The sequence below is a fragment of the Pteropus alecto genome, unplaced genomic scaffold (assembly GCF_000325575.1).
Source record: "Pteropus alecto unplaced genomic scaffold, ASM32557v1 scaffold134, whole genome shotgun sequence".
NCBI lineage: Eukaryota > Metazoa > Chordata > Mammalia > Chiroptera > Pteropodidae > Pteropus > Pteropus alecto.
The window spans coordinates 1,774,343-1,787,579 of NW_006436283.1; the positions used below are offsets into that span (position 1 = coordinate 1,774,343).

General features: G+C 59.9%; 1 protein-coding gene across 6 annotated transcripts in view; it reads right to left on the reverse strand.

The window, feature by feature from the left end:
* Positions 1 to 79: 79 nt before the first annotated feature.
* The window catches only part of SLC26A11 (solute carrier family 26 member 11), a 16,718-nt gene continuing 3,560 nt past the window's right edge, over positions 80 to 13,237 (reverse strand). The window contains exons 4-15 of one of the 6 annotated variants that reach the window (XM_025047164.1): positions 12,834 to 12,913; positions 11,579 to 11,721; positions 8,231 to 8,406; positions 7,730 to 7,802; positions 6,207 to 6,257; positions 4,370 to 4,430; positions 3,530 to 3,585; positions 3,273 to 3,413; positions 2,135 to 2,262; positions 1,727 to 1,826; positions 1,253 to 1,386; positions 80 to 804 (exon numbers count right to left, since the gene is read on the reverse strand). In XM_025047164.1, coding sequence (XP_024902932.1) covers positions 529 to 804; positions 1,253 to 1,386; positions 1,727 to 1,826; positions 2,135 to 2,262; positions 3,273 to 3,413; positions 3,530 to 3,585; positions 4,370 to 4,430; positions 6,207 to 6,257; positions 7,730 to 7,802; positions 8,231 to 8,406; positions 11,579 to 11,721; positions 12,834 to 12,913 — 1,419 coding nt within the window. In that variant the 3' untranslated portion in view covers positions 80 to 528. Of the gene's footprint in view, positions 805 to 1,252; positions 1,387 to 1,726; positions 1,827 to 2,134; positions 2,263 to 2,763; positions 3,414 to 3,529; positions 3,586 to 4,369; positions 4,431 to 6,206; positions 6,258 to 7,729; positions 7,803 to 8,230; positions 8,407 to 11,578; positions 11,722 to 12,833; positions 12,914 to 13,237 lie in introns of those variants that run through there. The other 5 variants (XM_025047163.1, XM_025047167.1, XM_025047165.1 and 2 more) reach the window with 5 other exon arrangements.

A 13,237-nucleotide genomic window follows, 5' to 3' on the forward strand; every position in this document is an offset into this window, starting at 1 on the left:
GCTTTTCAGGCACTAAGAATGGGATGTGGGGGAGGGTCTGCTCACGGACGGGGTTCGAGCCGGCATCTCAGAGCCCGGCGCAGAGGGAGCTGGCGGTCCCCGGCTGCATCCCCAGCTCCGGGCCGGGTTTCACCCCATCCCCGTCAGCACCGCACCCCTTTCCGTGCCGTGGAGGCCCTGTCCGATTGCTGGCTGGGCCGCAGCTCATCCAGCCTCCACGACCGGTGTCTCAGCTGCTCCAGCAAGAGCAGCGTGCAGTGTGCAGCGTCGCCACGTGGGGCTGAGGACGCCAGATGCGAAGACAGGTCTTACGACCCCAGCTACACGCAGCTCTGGAAGAGGCAGAGCTGACTACGGCGGAAGAAACAGAACAGGGGCTCCGCCTCGAGGGTCACTGGGGAAGGGAGGAAGGAACTTTCTGGAAGGATGGAAACGTCCTACATCCCGGCCAGATTCGCCCGTCAGAACCCAAACTGACGTTCAGAGCTATGCATGTCATCGCGTGAACCGAACCTCACATGAAGACACTCACAGCCCTGAGAACCAAGACCCTGCCACCAGGGGCCCGGACAACGCGCACACGGTCCCCCCATCGTCCCCGAGCTCCCCACTCTCAGACTCGAGCGTCTGACCCTCCCGTCCCCCGGGGTTCTGTCCGGCGGGTCTGCGCCTGCAGGGTGTGGGCACACTGGGCTGTCCCAGCTCGTCCCCGGTGACTCTGCTGCACCCACCTGCTTCTTCCAGGGTGGGGAAGTGCTGGAGGTGGCTCAGGTCGGCGGACAGCAGGACACGCAGCACGGGGACCTGCGGGACAGACGGGTGCTCCTTTTAGGCGGGACACTCCCACTGTGGCGCACGGGGTAGGCAGCCAGGGCCTGCCCCCAGCCCTGCTGCCCGCTGGCCTGGGCACAGCGTCCACGGCCCCTGGGTGGGTGCCCCTCCCGGCTGCCCCCCCTCCACGCGGGGGACAGGAGAGGACCAGGCCTGCGGGGAATGCTCGAAGGGGAACGTTGCTTAAATAAACTCTCCATAGGACGAAGACGAGGACGAGTGCCCTATAAATGTGACCTGGAGCGTCATGGTCACGAACCCCAGGTCTGGGGCCTGGGCCCCGCCCTTGCTGTGTGACCCTGAGCAGGCTACTCGGCTTCTCCGGGCCTCGGTGCCCTCGTCCCGACACGGGGATGATGACAACACCAACCTCACGGGCTGGCTTGAAAGTGACAGGCGCCAGCTGTTATGGGACACCCACCTGCAGGCCGACGAAGGCGAGGGTGACGCCGTGGCTGCGGAAGTCCTCCAGGAGCCCTGCCAGCCCCAGGACCACGGTGTAGTCGGCGCTGCAGACATGGGTGCAGTCCAGCACGGCGCAGCGCGGGCGGGGTGCTGTGGGCGCAGGCGCGAGCCGGTCACACCAGCGGGAAGGGGTCAGGGGCCCGAGGCGACAGCAGCAGCTGTCTCCTGCAGTGGGAGGGCTGGCCCTTTCCTTCCGGAAGGAGGGAGGGGTCCTCAGGGGTGAGTGTAGGGGAGCAGCCACCCTCACCTCATGAGGACAAGGGGCGCTCACTGGAAGGAGGGGGCCAGGGGAGACGCCCCCGAGACACCCCGACCTCTTGGACTCGAGGAGCGAGCTCTGCCCTGACTGTGGAGGGCAGGGCCTTGGGGTGCCTCAGGAGCAGACCGGATGCAGAGGGGGCTGCGGTGACCCCGGCCCTGGCCCACGTACCTTCCAGAGCCCGGCTCACTATCGCCTCCCGGAGGGCCTCAACCGCGGGGAAGTGCAGGCCACTGGCCGGCTGCACGACCAGCACCGGCCCCTCTGACACCTGGGGACAGTGGTGGAGGCAAACTAGTGAGTCCCGGAGGCGAGTCGTATGGGGCGGCTCTGCCAGGCTTGGGGGGAACAGGGTGCAGAGCTGGCATGGGCCCTCGCCCCGCCCATGGTCCCCTGTGCAGCAGGAGGACGCTGTGGTTTGAGAGGGTCGTTCCCACCTGCTAGGTGAACGGTCACTTGGCAGTGCCACAGGCCACGAGCACAACACGAGCTCAAACTGAAGGCCAAGGGGTCCTGCCTGCCTCAGCCCTCTGGGCCCCTGAGGCCAGCGGACCTCTCGGGGAGCCTGGGGGCTGGTACCTTCATCTGGGGTCTGGCCACGGAGTGCAGAAGGATCAGCCCAGACACCAGGGTCCCGGCCAGGATGCCGTACTGGACCTCCCAGAAGCACAGCAGGAACGTCACGCACAGGGGCAGCAAGTCCAGCCCTGGGAGAGGAGACGGGCTGAGGGCGGCCCCTCCCCGGGGAGCTCCCCGCCCCCACCCACCAGCAAATGACCCGTGGCTTTTCGCATAATGGGTAAAACTATCGAGGACTCCAAGCAGCCTCTAGGGACCTGTCTGGGGACTTGGGGACTCACGATGGCCACGCTGGCTCAGGGAAGTGTCAGAGACAGAAAACCCATGCCCCCAACCTGGACTGGGGAGCCGCTGAGACCTGCCTGGGGGGGCCCAGGTGCCCTACCCTCTGAGAGGAGGCCGACGGGGACCGAGGAGGAAGGGACCTGGGGACAGGGCCAGGCCTGGGAAGTGGGAGGCCAGGAGACCAGGTGACTCCTCCATCCCAGGCCTGGGACCCCTTGGCTGAAACTCGCGACTCCTCTGAGCTGCAGGAGGGGGTGTCCTGGGGCGAAGTGGGCGGGCTAGGGGTCGGTCTGGGATGTGACTACCCCCACGTCACTTGGGTCCCCTCCCTCCCTGGGCCTCACGTTCTCAGAGGCACAGCAGCAGCACGAGGCTGTTCGAAGACGGGCTGCATGACACAGAAGAAGCCCTGGCACGTAACGGACACGGGATAAGGTCACTGACCCGTCCGCTGGACACTCGCAGGGCGGCCGACCACAAGGACACCAGGGAAGCCGCACGTGCCCCGTAACTGCGTGGAAGGGAACACAGGCCTGGTGCGCTAGGGGGGCTGCTGGCCCCGGGGACCCTGAGCCACTGTGACGGCCGCACTGGCCCCTGCTGGTCTCCCTGATGTCCCCCAGCCCCCCGCAGGGACTGCAAGGTGGAGAGGGGTGGAGGTGGGGATGACACCCGCACCGCAGACCCGCCCAGCGCCCACGACGCCGGCTCCGAGCTGCGGGAGACCCATCCTCATGGCAGCCCTGACCCGGGGCCCCGGTCACAGCTCCCAGAGCCACTCGGCCCGTCTGCGGCTCGGAGGAGGTGGCGAGGGCAGCCGTGACCTTGTGCTGACGGGTGAGCGGGCACGTACTCTTCACACGCCAGAGCGTCCTGACGATCCTGGGGTCGCACAGGGGGGCCACAGCCATGATGATGACGGCCGCCAGGGCCGCCTTGGGGATGTAGGGGAAGAGCGAGGTCAGGCAGCCCAGCGACAGCAGCACCAGAACTCCTGTGGGGGCGCGGACACCGGTAACCGCAGCGCCCCGAGGCGCCGACCCCCACCCAGGGCCCGGCCCCTGCACGGGGCGACGTGGCACACGGGGGAGCCGTATATGGGGTGCTCACCCGTCACCAGGCCCCCCGCTGGGGTGCACACCCCCGACTGCGCGTTCACGGCTGTCCTGGAAAGCAACACAGACACCGGTGAGTGGCGGCCGGAGCAGGGGAGGCCCGAGGACGGACCCTAGAGGGAACACGGGCCCCGTCAACGTCGGCATGAGGCTCAGGGGCACAACGCAGCTTTGGGGTCCTCTCACCAAAGGGGGACTTCCCGGACCTCCTAAACAAACCCGAAACGACCCCTCGGCACACCCGACAAGGGCCTGGTCACGAACCCAAATATCCAGCAGAGAGTATTACGTCCACCTCCCTGTCGTGGGCCGAGCCGTGTCCCCCAAACCCTCGTGTTGAAGCCCTAAGCCCCACCCCAGCTCCGGAAGATGTGGCTGGGTCTTCGAGGAGGTGACTGAGCTAAGGCAAGGGCTTAGGGTGGGCCCCGTCTGGTCCGACTGGTGTCCTTACGAGCAGCGGAAGTTGGGAGGCAGGGACCCCAGGAGGCGCGGGCAGCGTGGGGCCCCCACGGGGACGCTACGCCCCCAGCGTGGAGCTGCGGCCCCCGCCCCGCCCTCCTTAGGACCTGGCGCCGGCTCTGGGACCTGTGCTCGCGGACCTATTCGCATCAACGCGCAGCGGCCGCGTGTGCGTGCGAAGAAAACCGGACGGGATCCTGGAGCAGAGCAGGCGAGCCACCCGCGATGCCGCAGCGGCTGACCAGGGCGGCCGGCCTCCAGGATGGGCGGACTTGTAACCCTGGCGTCGGGACGCGGGCCAGGGCCTGGCCGGGGAAGGACCCTCTGGCCTGGGCTGGGACCCCTCAGAAGCATAGAGAAGGAAGTGGTCACTCACCGTCCAAAGCTGCCCGTGACCGGGTATGAAGAGACGAAGGAGCCGAGCACGTTGGTCAGGCCTGGGGAGGAAACAGAACAGACTGGCTTATGGGAGGGGGGCAGCAGGGCGAGGGAGATGGAGCCAGGAGACGGGAAGACTGAGATGGGGGAGCCACGGGGGGCGGCCCAGACCTGGCGGGTCTCTCAGGGACGGGCAAAACCAACCAAGGTCTTTGCCGAGTTCGCTGAGGTCGAATCTCGCTCTCAAGCTTAAAAATAACTGCCCGGCCTGGTCTGTGTGATGGAACACGCCTTCTTCCCACACACGATGGAGACAGGAACCCCAGCTCCCCAGGAGGGTGTATGGGGATGGCCCTGGACTGTGTGATGGAACACGCCTTCTTCCCACACGATGGAGACAAGAACCCCAGCTCCCCAGGAGGGTGTATGGGGATGGCCGAGGATGGCATGGACGGGCCCAAAGCACCCAGGAGGTCCGTTGCCGTCCACGGTGGAGTCGACAGGCAGAGGTCACAGCTAGCAGGCTGTCGTCCCCACGTGACGCATGACGCGAATTAACCCACGCTGGATGGAACCCTGCCCGGGCCTGGCTAGGACCTAAGAACCAGGCTAATTAGCTATGTCCAGCACAGGTGGCCAGGCAGCATCCATCCCACACAGACCTTCGCAAAGACCACGGGCTCCCCGCCCCACGAAACCCACAAGGGGCCCCAGGTGAGACAGCTCAGGGTGGGGTCCACTCATAACCAGGCCCCCCGGGTCCCACAGCCCAGCTCACGCCGAGAGGGGGTATAGGGGGGACGCCTCCTAGCACCAGTGATCTGTGAGGGACACGTCAGCCCCCTGCTCTGCGCTTGCGGGAAGCTGCCTGGCCTGACACCACGGGGTCAGCAGCCTGTGAGGTCAACATGTCCACCTCAGAAACCTCAGCTTTGTGACTGTCCTGCCTGTAGCTTCTGTCTGGGTTGTGCCCTAGACTCACCGTGTCATCAGGGGAGGGTCTGTGCCATTTGCAGGTGGACATGACAAGCTCTGAACTCAAATCTGGGCCATTTACTGGCGGGCACGTGGAAAGTCAGAGACTTGCTCTGGGGCGAGCGATTCTGGGGCCACCGACTCCACTGACCATGAGCTCAGAGCAGCACCGGCTACATGCCCGTGACGCACCCTGGGGCCCCATGCCCTTCGCTGCCAAGACACCAGCGGCTGGGGTCCCAATGCTCCGGGAAGTCGTCTGAGTGGAAGGGACAAGCAGTGCCACCCGTAGGACCTGTGCCCACCTCACGAGGGGCAGGAAGGCCTGGTATCAACGAAGATAAAAACAGTGACCACGACCAAATTTAAGATTCACGCCGCGGTCTCACACTGAACCACCAGAGGGGCCAGGTTCATAACGACAAAAGGAAGCTAAGTGTGACACCAGGCACAGGCCCCTTCCACGGTGGGACAGCCTTGCGAATCTGCCCACCCCGCCTGGAGGGAGGCCAGGCGGACAAAGGCGCTCAGGACCCCGCACGACCGCGGGCTCGCCTGAGCCTCTGCCTGGCCACGCTCTTCAGCTCTCTGAACCCCAGGAGGCGCGTTCTGGTCACTCCTGGGCTAGAACATGCCGCAGGCCTCAGGGTCTGGTATGCGGCAGGTGCCCGGTGTCAGTCAGAATGGACACCAGACGTCCAGCCCCTCCTCCCACTCCGAGTCCGTGGTTAACTTGACCCAACACAGGGCCACCTCTGCCCCTTGCGCCCCACCACAGCGGTCACTGGAATCATCACAACTCAGGCGACAGACACACAGGGAGGCGCCCAGAACTCGTGACAGCGACACCCCAGTCTTACCGATGGCCAGCAGCTCCTGGTTGGCATCGACGCGGTAATTATTTTGGGACGCTAAAGAGAAGAGACGATAAAAACGTTGTCACTAGATACCTGACGTCAGTAGGAAAACGTCCATGAAATGAAAATAGGTTACGAGTTTCTCCCTACGGCATAGTCCAAAGTTTTGTAAATATAAGTGCAGAAACTTACGTAGAATATGCACACACAATCAAGTGTATACAGGTACGTGTCTGTGTTTCAGAAAAGAAGCAGAAACAGACAGCAGAATGTCAACAGAGGTCAGGGGTCGAGGACGACGACAGGTGATTTCCTTTTTCTTTATACTTTGCCAAACTTTCGATATTTTCTACAACAAATATGTGTCACTTTTATAATCAGGGAAAAAGTTTCAAACTAAAAACCTCTCTGAGTACAAGTCGAGATGACTAGAAAGCCGCAGACGAGGCCACTGCAGAGAGATGAGCGGGCAGAGATTTGGGGGACAAAATAGAGACCGTGGTGGGCAAAGGTTTTCTGTGAAGCGTCAGGCTCCAGAGGCCACGTTGTGTGCCACGGAGCGTGAAGGGAGCGAACACATGAGCAGTGAGCAAGGCCGGTTCCCACAAAGCCTTTTGTGAACAGAAATGCGAATTTCATATACTTTTCGTGCGTCACAAATTACTAATCTCCTTTAGAATTTTTTTTCCAACATTTAAAAACACAAAAGCCATTCCTCGGATGAGGGCAGCAGGCTGTGGTTTACTGAACCCCGGAAATGACGAGCTTCACAAATTAGGGCAGGAGATCGGCAAACGAAGACGCCCAGGTTCCAAGCTGGGCCGTCAAAACAAACAACAAACCGGGAAGACAAAAAAATGGAGAAAGCTGTGAGCCGGTCACTCCAGCAACCGAAACGCCCAGTGTGACCTCGAGCAGCTGTGGGCGTCTGGAAAGGAAAGCCCCGAATGAGGGACATTAGAGGGTCTCCTGGGGACAGTGTGAGCGTCAAGATGCTGGAACCCTGGAGAAGGAAATGTAACGCGGGCGCAACCTGGCCGGTTAACACGGGCTATGAGGTTGTGATGACGTAGGCTGTTTATTAGGTTTTAACCCCTGGAATCAAGCTCTGTCCAAGCACAAGAAGACTTAACCGTGTGACGGCATGAAATGAAGCTGTCACCCACACGGAGGGCGCATCGCTGGACGGCCAGCGGGCCTGAGAGGGAAGGGCAGGGCCACGTCAAGGGCTGAGGGGCCGCCACTCACACAGCGGGACCAGAATCCGGGGCCAACGTGTGGGGGTCCGCTGGTCCATGGATGGCGGGCTGTCAAACACCCCCAGCCGCCCCGGAATGCATTTTTTTCCTGTAAATTCCATTTTACTATAGATTTCTTTTAAAAACTTGAGTGAGCACTGTATTACTTGGATCAAAACTCAAATTTTTACAGATCAGAACAGACGAAAGCAAGCAAGAAAGCAGGCAAGCAAGGCAGGTGGAGCCCCGGGGTGGGACGGCAGAGTGGGGACAGTGGTGGCACCTTACCAAAGGATTTGGCCACCGCGATGCTCTCCAGCAGACCCATCAGGGGCACCACGGCCAGCCCAGCCCCCATATCCTGCGAGAGGGGAGACGGACGGTGAGCGGCCCCTGGGGGAGGAGGATCTGAGCAGGCAGTGACCGGCCAAGGCAGACACTGGCTCATCCACATCTGGCAGAGCGCGCGAACACTGTCTGGCTGCAGGGCCGTGAGCTCCCGCATGCTGACCGGACAAGGGGCAGGCCGGGGGCAGGACAGCAAATTCCTGCCACACCAGCGTCCACAACGGCAGGGACGCCCCTGGGCTTGAGGCAGAGAAATCAATGTGGGGCTCCCTCAGGCTGTGCCCGGTCTGGAACCCTGTCCTGTCTGTCCCTGAGCCCAGACGCCCTGTCCTGAGGACTCGGTGGCCTGAGCTCAGAGCTCCCTGTCGCCAAGCAGATGCATTAGGGGTACAGAACCAGGCCCAGGGGCCGCTGCAGCCTCGGCTCCCCATTTCTACCCACCTGTGCCATCTCGGCGAAGGAGACTGTCCTGTTGGCAGTGGTCACTGAGAAAGGAGGGACCTGGACTGGAGGGAGCCCCTCGACTATCTTCCCGGTTAGAATGAAAGGCTGGTGTCCGGTCACTTCAAAGGAGTACGCGACCAGGGCAGCAAAGGAGACCACCAGGGCATTGCGAGCTAGGATGGAGGGGGACCCGTCGGTGAGACCCGCCTGCTCCGGGTACGGAAGCAGAAGACCCTTCCCGGCCATGGCCTCTTATACTCCGGCCTCGGATGCAGCTCAGATACAAGCGACCGTGTGGCTGGCGTGAACCCACGACCCCATGCAAAATGCATAAAGGTAGGACAGAGGACGAGCAGTACACAGGGCCAGTGTGCGCGTCACCTACTGGTCACCGGTGACTGCACAGCTAAGAGCAGAGCTGGAAACGCTCTTTGGGGTCAGCTGTACCAGGACGATTCCGCTTTCAAGCGAGATGGAGTGACACAGGCGTCCCCTGCTTCCTGAAACTAAAACCTGGACCAATGGTGTGTGTGTGTGCGTATGTATGCAGCTCCCAGATTAAACTTTTAGGAATAAAAGCCATAATGTTTGCAATGAAAAATACACTGGATGGCATTAAAAACAGATTAGATGTTGCAGGGGAAAAGGCTAGTGAACCTGAAGATGTGGCAAGAGACGCTATCCAAAATGAGACGTGAGGAAAATAAAGGCAGAAAAATCGTACAGAGAATGGGTAGCCACGGCACAAGTTCAAGTAGCCTATTCCACGTGCACCAGAGTCCGCGGAGGAAGCCCGCGGAGGAAGCCCGTGGAGAAAGCCCGCGGAGGAAGCCCGCGGAGGAAGCCCGCGGAGAAAGCCCGCGGAGAAAGTCCGCGGAGAAAGCCCGCGGAGCGGCGCGGGGGGCGGTACACGGCTCTGAATTCTGAATTCAGTGAAAAGTGCAAACTCGCGCATCCGAGAAGCTCAGTGAATCCCAAGCTCAAGAAACATGAAGAACAAAACCGAAACGACCAGGCACATCTTCATCGAGATGCCTAAGACCAGCGGTCAAGACGGCATCTTAAAAGTAGCCAAAGAGCAGGTCATAGACCAAGGAACGAAGATAAGAATGACGGCAGCCGTCGGGTCGGAAGCGAGGCAGGCCGAGGCCAGGACAGCATCTTTAAAGTTTGGAAGCGGGGAAACCTGTGTAGAAGTCTGTATCTAGCAAAGCTACATTCCAAAAACAAAAGCAAAATAAAGACTTTTCCAGACACACAAAAGCTGAGTCATCGCCAGCAGGCCTGCCCTACGAGACGGAGGCAAACTGACGGGCGTGGGGATCCGGGTCTACACGAAGGAACGCAGAGCACCAGGAGTGACCGTGTGACGATGTGGGTAAACGCAAGGCTCTTTTTCTTAAAAGTAAGGGTGCGTTTCAAGGGAGAAGTGAGATTGCTGTGGGCTTTATAATGGATGCTGAAGAACAATCTAGGTCAGCGGCCCAGAGGCTAGGAAGGGAGACGTGGAAGTATCTATCCTGTCTTGGTTCTTACGTTGACACGAAATCGAATGTATACTTCAGTAAGATAGAGAGGTATACTACTAACCCTAAAGCAATCGCGAACAAACAAACACACGAAAAACCACGCAGGAGTTACCGTCGATAAGCCAGCGAGGAAAATCAGGGGAATCATAAAAAACGCTCCATCCTAAAGACTGTAGAAAATGAGGAAAAGGAAACGAAGAATACACGAGACAAACAGGAAGCGAATGGCAACGCGGAAGAGCTGAAGGTCTGAAACGCACCCATCATCACATTAAACAGAAGCGGCATCGCCCCCAGGTAGAAGGCAGAGATGGTCAGATGGAACTGAAAAACAGAACCCACCTAGATGCTTCCCACAGAAACACTTTCGACATAAAGACACAGAGTAAGTTAAACAGATTAAAAGTAAAAGGATGGGAAAACACGTGCTAATACTGATCAAAAAAGCTGGAATGGTAAATCAAAGTAGGTTTGAAGCTAACGGCAAAGTAGATTTATTAATATCGACATAGATTTCAGAGCAAAGACTATTACCATGGACGAAGAGAGTCATTTCAAGAGAAAATTGTAATGTTACATGCGTACGTCCATGCAAAGAATATTCTCTGACCACAATGGAATTAAATTAGAGATCAATGGCTAAATACTAACTAGAGAATTTCCAAATCTTTGGAACTCAATAACTCCTAAATAGCTCCTGGTTCAAAGGAGAAAATAAATAAACCACTTTTGAATAATCCATGAGTCAAAGAAGTCAAAATCGTGAGATGCAGCCAAAGCAGTGCTCAGAGGGAAATTTATAGTACTAACCATCTCTACTAGAAAAAGAGAAAGGTCTCAGGTCGACATCCTGGGCTTCCGCCTTCAGACTTTGAAAAAGAAAGGTAAAGTAAGCCCCAAATAAGCAGAAGAGAAGAAATAATAAAGATCAGAACATAAATCGATGAAGTAGAAGACAAAAGCAACAGAGATCAATGAAATAAAAAGTTGGTTCTGTGAGAAGATCAATAAAATCAACACACTTGCACATCTCCTGATCAGAAAACAAGGCAGATGACCTGGGGTAAGTCCTCGCTGTGTGAGTCGAGAGGTCGTGTTTGGTTGGTCTGTTTTACCTTTCGAAGCTCACATGGGGAAAGCGATGACCCTTCCCAGAGGCCGTCATGGGACTCAAAAGCACTGTGTCTGCGAAGTGCGCCATGAGCCGTCAATCATGTCAGATTACAACCCATTCAGCTTCTGCACCCGCCTTCCCGTCTGGGGTCACGGACGCGGCACAGCCAGGGGGGCCAGAGGCGGCCACACTGGGCCTCTTCCCTTTGCAGCCTTTCTTCAATGAGCCTATTGATTCCACACCGGAAGCAAACTGCACCTCCAGCAGGTACGCGAGTGAAGCACAGCCTCTGGCTCTCAGCCGCACATCCTCCCTCTGCCCCCCAGGGAGCTGCCTACACATCAGGGCACCTCCATCCAGCGCTGTCGGCATTTGGGGCCAGCTCATTCTTTGCTGGGGGAGGCTGCCAGTAGTGTCCGGTAGAGTCAACCAGACATGTCCAGACACTGCCCGATGCCCCCTGGGGGCAAAGTCACCCCTGGTTGGGAACTCCCACTGCAAAACACTGTTCTCGGCCCCAGGGGCGAATCAGAACCACCCAGCGAGTTTTAAATACCCCAGTTCCCAAGTCGCACCCAGACGGGCGGTAAGGGAGTCTCCAGGAATGTGGCTTGGAGCTCCTGGGGTGACCAGGACTTGCGGCCCAGGCTGTGCGGCGCGGCGCGGCGGTGGCAGCCGTCCCTCAGCCGGCAGGCGCCTCACCTGTCGTGGCGGTCCAAACCAGCCCGTGGCTGAGCCGCACGCCGAGGGGCGTCTCAGAGTGCGTGGGAGCCATGTGGTCTCGCATCAGCTTCAGCAGCAGCAGCAGCAGCATGCAGACCAGCCCCAGCCCAGCGTCACCCACCCTGCAGACAGACGCCGGTCACTGCGCAGCCTGGACGGTGGCCCACGCCCGCTGGCCGGCCAATGCCACGTCTGCTGGAGAGCGTTCTCTCTCATTTGCTTTCTGTTTTTTCCTAAGCAATCTGCATCCCTGTTCTTTTGAAAACTTTTTCAGGACTCAGTAAGGGCACGAGCCCGTGCAGGACTGCGCAATGAGGTCCCAGTCACAGTGGCAGCCTGGCTGCTAGCTCACGTTCTGGGTCACAGAGCTCTCTGGGCTCCTTGTGCCTCATCTGTTCCAGAAGGTTCACTTCTGACGGCCTATGATGTTCTCCATCCGGTGGGTCTCCATTTCCGCTGCCCCCAGGAGGTTGCCCCCCACTTTCTGCAGGACACGGTCAGGAAACCCCCAGCTCCCTGCAGGTTCAGCTCTGGGAAGCCTCAGCAAAAGATCAGAGGGGGAGGAGGGGGCAGTCACTGCGTCTCCCCACCCTCTCCAGGCCTCAGTGCGGCTCCCGCTGGCTGCGCCCACTACGGCCCCCGCCCCAGGTGATTCATTTCTTCCTCCAGCCAGAGAGCTGTCCTGGCTCCCGCTAAACTCATTCCGGAGCATTTCCTGTTTGTCCCTGTAACCTGCCGGCCCGCTGGGAGGGACCCCTCCTCCACGTAGGAACCCCATAACCAGCTCTGATCACCGCCGTCCATCCCTCGGGCACCTGCACAACCTGGTGGCCTCTGCCCTCCCTGCGCCCTGTGTCCCCTCCTCCTTCGGCTAGTGCCTTGGAGAGGACACCGTCTGCTCTTTCTCTGCCACGAGGTCACTTTCCACTGCCGCTACCAGCTGTGCACGGGTCACATGACGGACTCTCAGATCGCCCAGAGCAGGCTTCTCACCCTTCCACGTGCACAGGGACCCCCAACCGGGTAACCGTGACTGACTCAGCCGGTCTGGGCCGGCCAGAGGGCCTGGGATCCTAACCGGCTCCCCGCGGTGCTGCTCCCAGGGCCCCTGTTTGAGCAGCCAGTCCCCGGAGGATGAAATGAGCGGCCCCTGGGAGCGCAGGAGAAGGGGCGGGGGCGGGGTCTGGAAGGGCGGGCTTGCTCCCAGGGCGGCAGAAACAAAGCCAGCGGGTACCTGGTGTCCCCGACATTGCGGAGGATGTGATACACTTGCAGGAAGAACTGCCTGGGGGCGTCGCGCAGTCCCAGCAGGTTCTGTACAGACAAACTCGGGTTAGACGGCCTTCCCGGACCCGGGCCCGCGGCGCCGCCCTCCCGGCCCTTCCTGCGGGCCCACGTCATGGGATTCCCGGGACCACCAGCTAATTTCCCAAAGACCCAGAGCCCCCGAGCACGGGAGGTCAAAGTTACGGGTGGGGGGAGAAGGGGAGAGACCGGGGGTGGGCGCATTTCTCGTCGTTTGGGGTCCATGGCATGCCCTTGCGAATGATTTTTGTTTCAGCCCGAGCGACCCCAGAGCAGGGAAGCGGGTGGGACCTGGCGCTGGCCAGGGGTCCCCTCGCCGGCCCCGGCCCCGGC